Source organism: Neopelma chrysocephalum, unplaced genomic scaffold, assembly GCF_003984885.1.
Source record: "Neopelma chrysocephalum unplaced genomic scaffold, ASM398488v2 Primary Assembly neopelma1_137, whole genome shotgun sequence".
Lineage (NCBI taxonomy): Eukaryota > Metazoa > Chordata > Aves > Passeriformes > Pipridae > Neopelma > Neopelma chrysocephalum.
Window position 1 is genome coordinate 307,042 of NW_020897799.1, and position 14,903 is coordinate 321,944.

Here is a 14,903-nt window from a genome sequence, read left to right on the forward strand (position 1 = left end):
AGCACAGGCACATCCTGCAGCAGCACAGGCACATCCCTGAGCAGCACATTTCCTTCTCCTGTTAATTCACTCAGCAGAGAGCTCAGACCTGGCCACTGCTCTTACCTGTGTTGTAGGCTGTGGGCATGGCAGAGAAGGGCAGCCCCTGTGTCAGCAAACTCGGAGTCGCCACGGAAACAACCGGTGTGGTCAGAGAGTGAGTTGCTTGGGAGACACCCAACCTCTGCGTGTTCTGCTGTGGGAGCAAACAGGGAGGGAGTTAAAACCCAGACGGTTGGACTCTGTCGTCTTCGTGGGTTGTGGCCCCTCAAGACCCCCTGGGCATGCACTGGGGTTGAGCACAGAGACTGTGGGATAAGCAGGATTGATCCTCTGGCCATTCCACTCTGCAACAAAGCAAAGTGCAAACCACACCAGCTACTGCCACTCTGCACCTTGTGACACTCATCTGCAGGTCACTTGGCCTTAGGTCCCCTTCCTGCCCAGGGCTGGGCTTCACTCACCAGGACCAGCCATGTCCCTGTGTGCATGGGGGGCGAATATCAGCAGGATGCTTCAGACTATTCCTCACTGCTTTCCAGAGGTTGTGTGTGAGGTTTGCTGGGCTACCAAGGAGTGACAAAGGGACCACCAGGACCAGCCAAGGCAGCGCAGAGCCAACACATCCTCTTCCCTGCAGCTCCAGTGGCCAAGATCTGCCTCAAGGGAAGCTGAGGATGCTGAGCATTGGCCTCAGGATTTTAAAGGGACTCTGTGGCATCCCTAAACTTGAAGTCCAGCGCTCAGCAACCTGCCAGCTCGGTGCCCTCATGAGGTTTGTGTGACTCAGGCATTAACAGGTCCACTGTGGAAAAATTCTGCCCTTGGACCAGTGCACGGCAGCCTCCCCCCGTGGTTTTCCAGGCAGTTACGTGGGCGGATCTACAGGTCAGATTCAGCCCTGTTTACAAGGCAGATAATCTGGACTGTCTCTGCTGATCTGATTTAAATCAGACTCAAGAGGCTTGCCTCTAATCCAAAGCACCCCAGCACACGTCACCCTGTGAAGACTGGGGCAGTGCCCAGCTTAAATCACGCCTGGCACGAGGCTGGCTGCGCCCCCGGCACACAGCGAGGAGCCCTCCTCCCACACCGAGGGCTTCCAGGGCCTTGGAGGGCTGGGCATGGACCATGCGATGCTTCATGGCCATGGGGACTCTCCCGGGATAAGGCTGGAGGCTCAAACCCTGCCCTGGCCACCTCCAGAGGGTGACAGCACCCGGCTGTGCTGGATTTGCACACCCTGCACCCACATGGTGCCCAGCCCGCAGGTCCCTCCCGCCGCCCGCCCAGGGAAGGCGATTACCAGGACCCTAATTGCTAAAGCCCTGGGCTCTAGAAGCGGGTTTTCCTGGCACGCATCCTGCTGGCAGCCACCCTCGGCCGTGCCCACTGCCATGGGTTAAGGACACGGCAAGAAATGCCTCCGCAGAGAGCAGGACCCAGCCCCACCCCTCTCCTGCATGTACTGGACCCTGAGCCAGCTCAGCAGGATGCAGCCTGCAGCCCACAGCCCCATCCCCTCTGCCCCTCGCTCTGGGGCTCTGCAGCTTTCCCAGGAGAGTGGAGGCACAGGGACAAGTGTGGCCACACTGGAGGGCTGGGCTGCTGGGACAGGGGCTGTGCCAGGTGTATCAGCCCCGGGAATCATCACAAGGCGAGTGCAGGGATGTCATCCTGATTTTCACCCCAGTCCATGCAGAGAGGAGGTGTGCAAGCTGCCCCCCACCCCGGGCCACTCACACTCCATGCCCACACACAGTGCTCCAGTTGCAAACTGCCATTCCAGCTGGCACCAAACCATGCACATGCTCCCGGGGAGCCCATGCGTCGCTGTGGGCTCCGTGAATGGATCCTGCTCCCCCTGCCATGTTAGAAGTGTGGAGACAAATGGGGGGATGCCTCTCTGAACCCTCTAAAGGAGCAGAGTGCGCTCAGAGCCCAAAGCTACAGGAGCAGAGCCGGGGCTGGCAGGGCTGGGGCTGCCAGCAGAGGCTCTGGGCAGAGGGGCAGGACACAGCGGAGGGGCCGCTGACTCATCCCGCTGCTGCCTGGAAAGAGGTGGGAGCTGCCATTTGGAGAGAGGATCTGGTGTGTAGGTTGAGCAATATGGAGGGAGCAAATCTAGGGAGAAGGTTAATGGAGCAGGGGGGCATCTGCACCGGACAGGAGGGATCAGCAGGGACAATGCTCCGCATTCCCTTTCCCGATCCAGCTGTGCCAAAGTCCCTGTCCCCCGCTAACCGTATTTCATCACCCTCCACCTCCCTTCTGACACCTCAGCTGCAGAGAGGATGTTCTTCACTTCCCGGAGCCCGGGAACGCCTTGGGCAGTGGGAACGGGGATGAGCAGACCGGGAGGAGAGGAGTGACTGCTCTCCCTCTGCACATGGGGAAACTGAGGCAGGGAGACGATGGGAGGGGGCCACTAAGCAAGAAGGGTTTGGGGGCACAAAGAGCAAAAGAATCCACGTCTGCCAAAGCCCTGGCCCATCCTTGCCCTGGCCAAGAGTGTCTCCTTGCAGGCTGCCAGAGGGACTGGCTTACTCCTGTGTTTTGGAGAGCTTTTCCCTGGCTGTGAGCTGCATCCTGCAGCAGCTCTTGCCCTTCCCTTGCTGCGCTGACCTGTCGCCCATCTGCCCTGCACCAGAATAGCAACAGAGCAGAGTGAATCATTGCCACAAACAAGGTGGCATTCACTTTGCTGGCAGGAAGAGGAAAAAAAGCCATAAAAATAACACGGAAAACTGCCCCGTGCACAAGGGAGGTTTAGGGACTGCACTAGCCAGCCCATGGATTTACACAGGCTTTAAATAATATCCTTAATATGGGAAGAGCCTGATTTACTCCCTGTCTCTCATGTGCTGGCAATGGACCAGGTCTTCCCGTGCTGTAACTGTGGTGGCTCCAGCAAAGCCCATGGGGCAGGTCCAGGCCAGTGGCGGTGCCCAGCTTGGCTCTACAGCCCCCAAAGGGACCCTGGCTCACCTCCCTGGGGTGACCAGCACAACTCTTTTGGTCTTGGTAGCGAAACAGGCACCTTACAGCTCATGTCAGCTCCTTCTTTTCCATAGGGTACCCAATTTTCCTATAAGTGCATTTTTCCTGGGATTGATTTTCTGAGGCAGGACCAGATGCGTGTTTGGTGCCCACATCCCACCACATTCCCAAAGGAGGGCAAAGGAGCCAGTGTCCACCCCCTCCGCATGCTCCACGCCTCTGTCGAGCCAGGGCAGGGTGTGGGGACCGAGGGGGACAAGTGGCCCACGTCCCACCCTGTCGCCATGCACACTCAGAGGGAACTCACCAGAGCCAAGTGGTCCTCGGTCTGCCCGCGGGAGAACAGGGAGAGAACCGAGAGGCACCGTTAACTCGAGCGCCCCGTCCCCGCCGCGCCCCGCGCTCGCCGGCACCACAACGGGAATCCAAACCTTCCTCCTCAGACCTCCCTGCCGGCACAGCCCCAGCCAGCTTCCACTACCACTGCACGGAACAGGCGCCTGCCCTGCATCTGCTCCAGCACCGAGTCCCCCTGCGGCCTGTCTGCTGCCAGGGGACCCGCTCCCACCCCAGCTGGTGCCCCGACAGACCCACGGGCACTCACCAGGTGGTGCATCAGCCCCTTCCCGCTCTGCGAGGTGATCACACGCAGGTCTGGCTTGCGGCTGTTGGCGGCGAGCTGTGTCCCATGCGAGGGTGGTGGTGGGGACTTGGCTGGGATGATCTTGCCCAGGCTGCTGCCATTGGACACGGGAAGGAGACTCGGCGAGGCTCTGGCACTCACATAACCATTTCCTGCAAGAAAACGGGTGACAGAGATGAAGGAGGTGAGTGGATGGTGTGATGGCGAATGCACGGCAGTGAAAGCGTGGCAATGGCAAGTGCATGGTGGTGGACAGGTACAAACTGAGAGAAGGGACCTTTAGGCTGGATATTAGGATGAAATCGCTGTTAGGGTGGTGAGAAACTGGAACAGGTTGCTCAGGGAGGTTGTGGATGCCCCAACCCTGGCAGTGCTCAAGGCCAGACTGGAGCAACCTGGTCTAGTGGGAGGTGTCCCTGCCCATGATATGGGGTTGGAACTAGGTGATCTTTCCAACCCAAATCACTCCATGATTCTATGATTCTACAAACACGTGGCAGTGGTGAATGCATGGTGGTAAATACATGGTGATGGTGAATGCACATGCACAGCAAGCAGTGCCACAGCAGGGCTCCATGGATGCTCCTCCCAGGGAGAGCAGCACCTCATCCCTCCAGGCTCCCCAACACCCTCCCGCACCCAGGCAGGCTCACCCTGCAGGGTGAGGGCAGGGCAGGCAGTGGCCTCGAGTCCCCAGTGCCCAGGGCAGCTCCTCAACCTGCAGGAACTCCCTTTTGTTCCTGCAGTAACACCTGGTACATCTCAGAGGCCTGATCAGAGGCTCTTTACATGCTCTGGCCGGGCACCACGGCTCTGCCACAGCAGGTAATTACTGGCACATTCACTTGTAAGGTCTCCTTATGGTACCAGAGCAGCAAAAAGGGGCTATGGCCAAGTAAGGACTCAGTTCACTGCTCCCACTGCCCCTTTGAAGATCTGAGGTTCCTTCCTCCTCCTCCTCCTGATGCCCCACTTAAGGATTTTATGTGCAAAGAGGGGGAAAAAAAAGAAGAAAGGAAAGGAAGAAAAAAATTAAAAAGGAAAAGATTTGATGAACATCAGGAAAGGAATAAATTGGATCAGATTACTGTTCTGATGAGGGTTGGTTTTTTTTTTTCCTGAATAGGCCCCAAAGATAGAAAGGCGTTCAGCAATCACCAGGATTCAGCCCTCATATTCATTGCACGTTAGACCGGGAAAAATAGGTCGCTGATTGCATTATTAATCACATCTACCATTGCGCTGCATCTGCATTTCAGCAGGCGGCTGTGGCAGCGACGCCGCGGCGCGCGGGGGCCGAGTGCCAACCGCTGCCTCTCCAGAGCTGTCCCGGGGCTGGACGCAGCGGTGATGGGGTGAACCAGGCACAGGGGACGGCCACGATCCCCAGGAGCCGTGGGTCTGATCCCACTGATGTCACCAGGGACGGGAGGTGCTGCCCCACCAGGTGCCTGGGAGCTGCCATCAGGGACGCCCATGGTGGCCAGACTGCTGCAGGCTGGCAACTCCGGTACCCATGGCCCTGATGGAGGGAGAGGACCCTCCAGGAGCTTTCCTGTCCCCAGCGAGGTGTCCTCCAGGCCCAAATCATCGTGAACAGCCCTGCATAAGGCATGTGCCTGGTGCATCAGGTCCCAGTACCGTGAGTTGTTGGCGTCCCACTCACAAGGCCACACTGGCTTCTAGATTTATTAACACCAGAAATTCCCCAGGTGACCTTTGCTACCCACAGTGCCAGTGGCCATGGATAAGCCAAAAGAAACGTTAAACCCCTTGATATTCTCCTGCCCAAGGTGGCACTGGTTTGGGTAGACACATGGCTCTCATGGTGACTCCCTGTTTGAGGCATGGCACGTTATCGTGTGCGTCACCTGGGCTGTGGATCGGGGTGGCCCCTGTGCTGGAGGGGAGCTGGTTTGGGTTCCAGTGCTGTCACTCACCCCCAAAGGCGGGTGGCCTCAAGCACTGTCATCACTGTCTCCACCCACCCTGGACCCGGCCACCCCAGTGAGCCAGAGAGAGAAGGGCCGTGCTCCTGCCCGGATTTCCCAGCAAAGGCCCCACCCCCAAAAAAAGGGGTCTAAAAGTGAAGCACTCTGGGCTGCCTTTGCACCACCCCAGTGTGAATTTGAGCAGAACTGGGGACAGCCAGGGCTCAGCATCCCTTTCTCGGGTCAGGCTGGGTGGGCTGGGTGCTGCATTCCGAGGGTGGCACACGCTGCGGTGCACGGGCAGGACGCAGGGATACAGCCGGGATACAGCCGGGATACAGCCAGGATACAGCCAGAATACAGCCGGGATACAGCCGGGATACAGCCAGGATACAGCCGGGATACAGCCGGGATACAGCCGGGATACAGCCGGTATCGCTGCAGGATCCGGCCAGAGGCACCCGCAGCTGATGACTCAGAGGCAGCAGGTGATCACTCAGTGCTGCAGAGACTGCAAGGGAGGAGGAGGAGGAGGAGAAGGAGGAGGAAGAGATGTCCCAGGTATCTGAAAACCGCAAGCGCGGTGCCAGAGCCAGAGCCACGCTCCCCTCCCGCAGCCGTGCGGGGGAGCCCCGGGGCGGGCGGGGGTCCGGGGGCAGCGGGGGTCCGGGGCTGGCCCGGGCCGGGCTGTCCCCGCTCCTCACTCCCGTTTCCTGCAGTGGCGGCAGGAACGCGGGGAATGCTCCGGTGACGTCAATGGTGACATTCACGGGCCCTGCCAAGCTCCGACCGCCGCGGCTGCTCCCGACAGCTGACGAGGGGGCGGCGGGGGGACGGGGGCCGCCAAGGTGCCTGGAGGCCGGGGCACGACGGCCCCTTCCCTCTGCCCTCAAGGAGCAGCAAAGCTCCGTGTGTCGGGCACTGCGAGGCCCCGCGGAGATGCAGCCTCCCAAAACCGCCCTGGCAGGGTTTGCTCTGGAGGCGCAGCTGGGAAGAAATCCCGCTGGCACTGGCACGGCTGCTGCCCGGCACAGGGAAAGGACTATTCCCAGGAGGGGCTGCGGTGCAGGGCACAGGGACGGGCGGCCACAGTGCTGCTGAACCGCAGCTGGACCAGCCCCATCCACACAACCGGTGGGACCCGGCTCCAATGTGGTTTTAATTGGGGCGATGTGGAATTTCACACTCCCGCTCTGTGCTGTCGGCTGGAGCCCCACTGCAAAAAGGCCTGGAGGGGATGAGAAGCCAGGCTCCTGCAGCAAGGCTGCCTTTGCCCTGGGATGGATGGCGTCCACCCTGCCAAGCCCAAGCCCACAGCCTGCAGCAGCTTCCCAGCAGGACCTGGGGCCATCACCAGTTTTTGTGCTGTGCCCACACCAGCGCTGGGCTGACATCCTCAGCCTGCAGACGGCGGAGGCAGACGTGGGGATGGAGATGTTGTTAGTGCATTTTACAGCCAGGGAGCTGAGCCACAAGGCCTGAGCCTCGTTAGCATTGAGGCTCTCACAGTGGAAAGGGACCTTAATGAGCTTTTTTCCTTGCAGTAAAGTTGCTTTACAGGGCCCAAGCACGAGGAGGAACTGAGTGTTAATTGATCACCTGAGGTCAGGGGGAGAACTGGCTGCAGCGTGAGGAGCTAAACCCAGTGCTGCCCAAATCCTGGTCCTCAGGGATCACTTCTCTGATCTTCAGCAATCCCAGAGACCCAGGGGAGATGGACACACCTCAGTCTCTGGGGTCTTCACTGAAACCAGCACTCCCCACAAAGGCTGGAGCTCCACATGCCAACTCCTCCCACTGCCAACGGCAGCAAAATTTTCCCCAGCACTTCCCACTGAATAGCAAAGCAAAATCCTATGGGACACGTGGGGAAACCACAGGCAGGAGTGGCACACGGAGCCCTGGGCACAGGGCTGAAAGGCTCCTCACTTACCCACAGGGCTCGGGCAGGCTCCGTTTGTGTTGTTCAGGTCTCCCCCAAGCATCGCCCCTGCAAAGCAACCGGAAACACAGGGTCACCATCCACACTGAAACAGGGTGAGCATCCCTACTTTTGGGGAGCAGGAAGTAGGGGAGGAGCACAATGGAGGAAAGCAGAGGAATATAAGTGGGGTTGAGGTGCCGGGGAGAAAGTCCTGGGTGAAATGAGCAGCATTCCTGGTGATCAGGTTGGGAAACATTATCCAGGCAGATCCGTTTCCTTTGGGAAGGAGCCAGGTGCACAGGAGCCTGCTCCAAAGGAGGCAGCTTGGAAAACACTGCGGCTATTTTATTCCAAGCCCCCCTTTGGGGGACACGGGGCCGGAGCTGCTGGGGAAGAGAGCCCCAGCAGCACGACGTGAAACACTATCCCCCCTGTAATGTTCACGCCGAATGGAAACCATCCCTGCGCTGCCAGGACGCTGCTACGATCTGGCCTCCCACGGTCCCAACGCTTGGAAAGTGCCGCCACTCCCCACCAGGCCGGGAAAAAACAGACTGGGGGCTTTTACATTCCCAAAAAACTGAACATTTTGCCTCTCCTGCAAGAAGATTTGACTTTTTTCTGCCATGTTATGGAGTCACTTCTGAAAGCCACCTATTCCCCAGCTGGGGCTGCCTGGCTACGCCGCGGGCGGCGATTGTGGCCAACAGCCGGCGCGGAGGCTCTGAAGCTGCAACCGCAGTCATCCTGGAGCCCTGGGCTGGGGAACGAGGAGCCTCCGATCCCAAACCCCACCTCTAACCACCGCCCAGCCCTTCTCAACCCAGATGGGGAAACCTGAGACAGAAACCTTTATTCAGCCCATGGCTCTCGGCTTCAGGCTTGCAGCGAGCCCCTGACACCGGGAGGAGGGCAGGAGGGCTGAGCCATTCCTGTGCAGGGTAGTACAGTTGCTCCCCACATGGGAGCAGGGTTGGGAACAGCAGTGGTCTCAAATATTGTACAGCTTGAGAAAGGGCAAGGTGACCCACAAAATGTGGCAGACATGGCACCACGGCATCCTCCCTTCAAAGAACGGGGCTGTAAAGCCAGAGGTCCTGGTGCCTCTAAAGTCCTGGAGGAGGCAACCCACCAGGATTTTAGGGCTGTGCCCTGCTGTGGGACTCCACTTGCACCCCAGCCTCTGGTGCCCAGGCTGCTGAAGTGGGCTCACTCCTTTGGGTGAGTGATGCCAACCCTGCTCCCAGCCCTGTGCAACCCCTTGTCTGCCCTTCTCCCATCCCCAAGCCGATGGCACCGGGCAGTGCAAAGGCACCCACCCAGCACTCGCTGTGCATTTGCTTTGGAAACACTCCCGGCTCCGGTGCAGTGCTAAAAAAAAAAAATTTAAGGGAAAAAAGGGAGTTTTTCTAACATGCAAGGCCCTGGCTCCCACAAGCAGGATTTCTTCTGTGTCCCAGGCAGCGAGCGAATGAGACACAGATGGCCGGACTTGGAACACCTCTGCACTTGCAACCACAAAATGATCCCCCTCAAACGAGCAGCGAGCGAGCTGGAAACAGCAACCCCCCAGCGGGGTCTGTTTTACCAGGGAGCCTCTTCTGTTCTCAGCCGAGGGGCCTGCGAGAGGGCAGAGATCCCTGCAGCCGGAGCGATGGCTGCCCGTGCCTGAGGAGGGTTCTGCTGCCCTGTCTGGAGTGAGATGCTGCTCTGTGGGACCAGACTTAGAACGGAATGACCCCTGTCCTGCAAGTCTGGGGCTTCATCCTCATACTGATACCTGAGCACTTTGAGGCACCTCAAAGACCCCCTGAGGGGAGAGCAGTGAGCAAACGAGCCATCTCTGAACCATGGCTCCTACTGCATCCCAGCCAGGCAATTCGCTGTGCTCGCCCTGACCCACCACATAACGTGCTTCTGGAGGCACCTCCCAGCCCTTCTCCCCAAATCCACCCCCTTTGCAGAGCCCCCCCGAGCTCTCACAGCGCCGGGGGGCCAGAGCCAAGCACCCACCACCCAGACGTCCGGGCAGTCACAGGCACCGGCTCTGCCATTTTGCAGCCCATGCAACTTTCACAGACCATCTGTGGCACCCAAAATAGCAGGCAGGGGCTTTCTGCACGCTATTATTATTTATGATCGCACTGCAGGAGGGCTGGGCTGTGGTCACACGTCGCCCTCGTCCCCCCCCCGGCACTGCAGGGGACACGGGTGACAACTCCTCTCCCCCACCCCGCCCTCCGCCACCCATGGCCGGTCCCTGCTGGAAATGACGGCTCCTCCAATCTGTCAGCAGAGCCACATGAGTAATCACCGGCGACCAACTGCAACCAGCCCGGCCCGACTCAGAACAGCCCTTTTTAGGCAGCAGTCCCATGTCACCGGAGTGCCACCAGCAAGCGGGATGCCAGCAGCCACCCCCAAGCCTGGGAATGGCGCTGGGTGACTCATCTTGTGCTGCCCAACCTTGAAACAGATCCCTGCAGGGATCCAGCTCTCAGAGATCTGGGTAAGGTGGGGGGGAGTTGCCCTCAGTTTGGAGCCAAGGCACAAACTGGGGGCATCAACCTCTGGCAGGAGGACAGGAGCACACACCCGGGGGCAACAACACTTCCAGGCTGCTCCTGCCACCCACGGATGCTGGGACACGGACCCCTGGGTAGGGGATGGTGGCAGCAGGGGCGTCCCCTGCCACCTGGGATGCCCCGTGCTTGGTGCTGCGTGCCCAGCCAGGCTCTGGGCAGGGAGGATGGGGAGGGGAGGGTGTGAAGGGTCCCAGCGTGGCTCACCTGCGCTGGCCGGCCGCTGCGGCAGCCCCGGGGACACCGTGTTCCTCTGCAGGGCCGGCTGCTGCGGCGACAGGAGCCGGGGGTCTGTCAGCGACGAGGTCACCAGGGACTGGGTCACCAGCGAGCTGCCCGGGTTGCTGAACTGCAGCGTGTTTTGGTTGGTCACCGGCACCGTCACGGGCATGGCAAAGTTGGGAGCGGGCACTGCGGACTGAACAGAGAGCGGGGGGTAAAGGGCAGCCGGAGCCGAGTTCCTGCAGCACAGCAGCAGCAACACCCACTACTGATCAAGGGGAGACAGCCAGGGTCCCCAAACCTCCATCTCACTGCTGGCCTGCACTGCTGTGCTTGAACTCACACTGGCCCTTCAGGGGGATGCACCAGAGCCCAGACTTCACCAGGGAACACCGGGAAGAGCAATGGGCTGTCCCCTCGGACACACCAGAGCTCTGCAACCTGCTGTTGTGGCCTCATTTTCAGACTATTTATTTACCCTCAGTGTGTTCAGGGCAGCCCCAGAGGAGAAGCTGAGAACATCCTAGAGCATGAAGATGGGCAGCACCCCAGTGATCTGCCCCCACCAGCACCAACAGCGCCGAGCTCGGCACTACCCTTCACCCCAGGAGCCGGCAGGGGTTTTATGAGGCTGTTCCTCATCCAGTGGGGTGGAAAGAGCCCTCCAAGGAGCCAACAGTGGATGTCAGTTTGGGCTGGCACTGGTGCTGGTGGCCGAGCACCTGGGAAAGACTCATTTTGCTCCACACAGCCCCCAGGTGACACTGTCATCTACCCTGGCTCCTCTGGGAGCTGCTGGGAAGGAGGAGCTGACCCCAGGAAAGCGGGAGCATCGCTAAAGCCCTATCCTTGGCTGCAGGTCGAGGACCAGCTTCACCTACCAGCATCCCCGTGGGAGCCAGACCCGCTGCGATTATCCTGGCTGTCTGTCTTATGTCACTGATTTGCTCTTCGTTAACAGGAGCCGGCACCTGCTTAGAAGCTTTAGCAGGGGCTTTGCTAAAGTCCCACTTTAATTTGCTCAGGGATGGAGAGGCAGAGTAGCCCAGTGCTGGATGGGACCATGGCAGGACCAGACCCAGGACCCCAGAGGCTGCCCTGGTGAGGGCAGAGGGAGTTGAGAATCTCCCCACTACAGCTGGACGGAGGCTGCTGCCCTGCGGCCCCTTCCCCTCCAGAAATCTGCTCTTGGATGGGTGCTGCACCTTGGAGGCAGAGGGGAGGATGGGAGGAAGGAGTGGGACGGTTCTCACCCACGCCTCGCTGCCAGGAACCCTCCCCACCTGCCTCCAAGGGCACCCCGTCCTTCAGAGATATCCCGCGGCCGCAGCCAAGCCGTGACGACGGCGGCTCTGAGCCTGCGCTGCAGCACTGCTCCCGTTCACAGGGGCAGGGCTCGGCAATCCCCACACGGCTGGGGAGAGCCACAACACGGAGCCCTCCCTCTGCGCAGCCCCAGGACCTCATCCTGCACAGCAGCAGAACCAGAGGAGGAGGAGGAGGAAGGTTTCTTGGGCGTCGCACGAACACTGGAGCGGCGTTGTGTAATAAATCACTGCCAACACGTCTGCATGCTTGCACATTCCCAGCGAGGGAGAGGAAGGGCTAAACCCCCTCTGCAACGCAGCGTGAGTGATAGAGCCAGGAGGTGGATACACCGGCCCAAGAGCTGAGGTTTGCCTTAATCCAGCTCTATCCCACTGCACCTGCAGACCAGCATCAGGCTGACGCTGCCCCAGCGTGCAGCAACACACACCCGGGCCACCAGATTCCCCCCGCCCCAGGGAGGGCACAGCTAGGGACAGTGGTTTGCATATTGGTCCAAAATCTGGGGGAGAAGATGCACACGTCAGCCAAACTCCAGGGTTTCTGCTCTCGTTAGAAGCGAGGACAAACACCAGAGGCAGAAGCCCCGTCAAGGCCTCTCGTTAGCAGACACGGCTGTCATTAAGCTGCCCCGGCCACCCTGTCGGGTTAGTTCTGGTCACACACCAAACCAACCCAGCAGTTAAAATGGAAAAGCGTCATCTTCAACCGCACACGCTCCACCTGCACCGCTCGGCCCCTCGCTGCCAGGGAGGTTTAGTGGGGGAGCCGGATGCTTCGCCCTGACCAGGAGCCGCCCAGCGCCTGAATGCCACCAGCCTTAAGGACTTTTGGGCTCGGACTGTCCCTCTGGATTGGCATGTCTGGATGACGAGGGTCTGCTGGGAGCCCTCCCTCTGCAGCAGACATGTACTGAGGCCGAGCAGCCCCTGCTTCCCAAGGGGAAAGCTCAGGTGGCTTTTGGGCCTATTCTGTGCCAGTGGCAGGGCTTGTGCCAGATGCTAGGGAGGTGCACATCCAGCTGGGGTTGTACACCCACACCACACAAGCCCTGGTAAGGTGGACACCTGCCCCCCACCAGTGAAACCAGGGAGGATGAGGTAGACCAAGCCTCACCAGAGCTAATCCTGCCCTGAACCCACCCGTGGGGCTGGGCTCGCTGTCACAGCAGATTTGCGAGCAACCATCACCTCCTGCACCCCACTCTCCTCCACTCCCCAGCCCTCCCAGCTCTCAGAGCAGTCCCCCCACCCCCCTCCACCCTAAGATGTAGGGGATGGAGATGCAGATTTTGGGGTCCTTGTGAGGCTCCTGGAGTAACACAGCACTGAGTCAGCAAAATAAAAACTGGGGATCTCACAAGACCTAGCCCTCGAGAAAAGCCAGAATTTTAACTTGTGGGGGTTTGCAAAGCACAGAAGGACAGATTATTTTGCTGGGGGGTGTGTGTGTCATTTTTGCTGTGTTGCATCCACCCCTGGAAAAGGAGCCTCCCTCCTGCTCCCACAGCATTAATTATGGCTGCAGCAACTCGGGGCTAATCCCCCCGAAAAGCCGTTGCCTGCATCGACAGTCTCTGCTCCCTTGAACTAACAACTAATTTGAAACACGTCCCCCTCCTCCTCCTGTCTCCTGACACAAATCCCTTTCAGCACTGTCCTGATGCCACCCCGGTGCCGGTGACAGCTCTGGGATCACAGGCTAAAACCTCCCTGGATTTCTGCCACGGCCACCAGCTGCCCCGAGGGCTCGGTGGATTTGGGGGGAATTAATGTGAAACAGCCCAAATCGGGCTGAGCCCTGCAGGGATGTGAGGGGTCGGCACCCACCACCAGCTCGTGTGAACACTGGGATCTTAACCCAAACAAAAATTCTTTTTATGGGGAAAAGAAGGTGAAAAAGGAGGCCCTAATTCAGTGTTTGCAGCAGAGGAGGGAAGAGGGGCAATATCCTCCTACACTGTCCAGACAGAGCTAGGAAAGCTCAGGACACTGGAGCTAATGGGAACCGTGTTCCCAAGGGTGGGAAACAGGAGGGACCCTCAAGGCCCCTCGTGCATCTCACCCGTCAGAGCCGGGTGCATTCGGGGCTGTGGGGGCTGCGGGCATCGGCTCCCAAGGCACGGCACGGCTCCGAAGCAAAGCCATGCAAAATCCACCCCCCCGTCACCTGGAGGCACCGGGGAGGGGACCGGGGGGCTGCAGGCCACCAGCTACTCACTGCGAGCCGGTAACTCTGCATCATTTTATCAAACTCCTCATCAATCTTTTTATATTTCTCTTCCGTCTGCGGGGTCAGCGCAAACACTTCATCCCCTTCCGGGCTCTCGCACTCCCTGTGCTTCTTGTTCAGCGCCTGTTACGTTTGGGGGGGACACGGGGGGTGTCGGGGAGGGAGCAGGGGACGAGGTCGGGAGGAAGTCGAACAGAAGAGAAACAAAACAGAAAAGAACATATAATGAGGGTTTTCCAGCCATGGGCAGGTACTTACACCGTATCGCTTGAACAGGATATCCAGATCCTCGCTGCCTTTGCGGTATTTATCCTCCATCAAAGGGCTCTGGTCTATGGAGTCGTCACCGTCGGGCTCCGGGCTGTCACAGCCGTTAAAACCTTTCTTTCTTAATGTCTGAAAACACAACCGTGACAGTCTGAGATCCAGGAGTGGGGATGGGGAGCACGGGCAGGTCCCCCCCAGAACACCCACCGGCCCGGAGGGATCACGACTTGCCCTCACACAAATCAACACCATGGCCCCAAGGTGCTGTTGACCTCAACGGGGTCAAAAAGTCCAGGATAGAGATCCTAGGTTTTGATGACAGGGTGTCTCTAATTTAGGAATTACAGCATGGGGAGGAATGGAGAGAAACTTCCTTGCTTTCAAAGGCTCTGTTTACGCTGGAGCTGAACTTGGCCCCACACCAGCTCAGGCACATTCGTCACCTACAAGTCCCACATCATGGAGGGGAAATAAACCTTAATGCTCTCTGCTTTACTGCAAAAACCAGGGAAAACCTACTCACAAACACGAAAATAAAACCCAAAATTATAAGCAAAGAGTAGCTCATCCTTGACAAAACCAGATGGGTGGCATTTACCAAACACAAAGGTGCCACAGGAAGAGCATCACAGGACAGGGCATGTGGCACAGTGACAGCTGTGAGCTCTGCTGGGGGTGGCACAGGGGGGTGACAGTAACAACACTGGGCAGCAAACCCCACGCCAAGACTGGACTCA

At 59.1% G+C, this 14,903-nt stretch overlaps 1 protein-coding gene across 15 annotated transcripts in view; it reads right to left on the reverse strand.

Moving 5' to 3' along the window:
* Positions 1-14,903, reverse strand: part of MEF2D (myocyte enhancer factor 2D) — a 101,508-nt gene that overhangs the window by 13,153 nt on the left and 73,452 nt on the right. For 11 of the 15 annotated variants that reach the window (XM_027699153.1, XM_027699156.1, XM_027699152.1 and 8 more), the window contains 6 exons: positions 14,158-14,295; positions 10,327-10,537; positions 7,547-7,603; positions 3,644-3,834; positions 3,347-3,367; positions 106-235 (listed from right to left, as the gene is read on the reverse strand). In XM_027699153.1, coding sequence (XP_027554954.1) covers positions 106-235; positions 3,347-3,367; positions 3,644-3,834; positions 7,547-7,603; positions 10,327-10,537; positions 14,158-14,295 — 748 coding nt within the window. Of the gene's footprint in view, positions 1-105; positions 236-3,346; positions 3,368-3,643; positions 3,835-7,546; positions 7,604-10,326; positions 10,538-13,887; positions 14,023-14,157; positions 14,296-14,903 lie in introns of all 15 variants that reach the window. The other 4 variants (XM_027699164.1, XM_027699162.1, XM_027699163.1 and 1 more) reach the window with 4 other exon arrangements.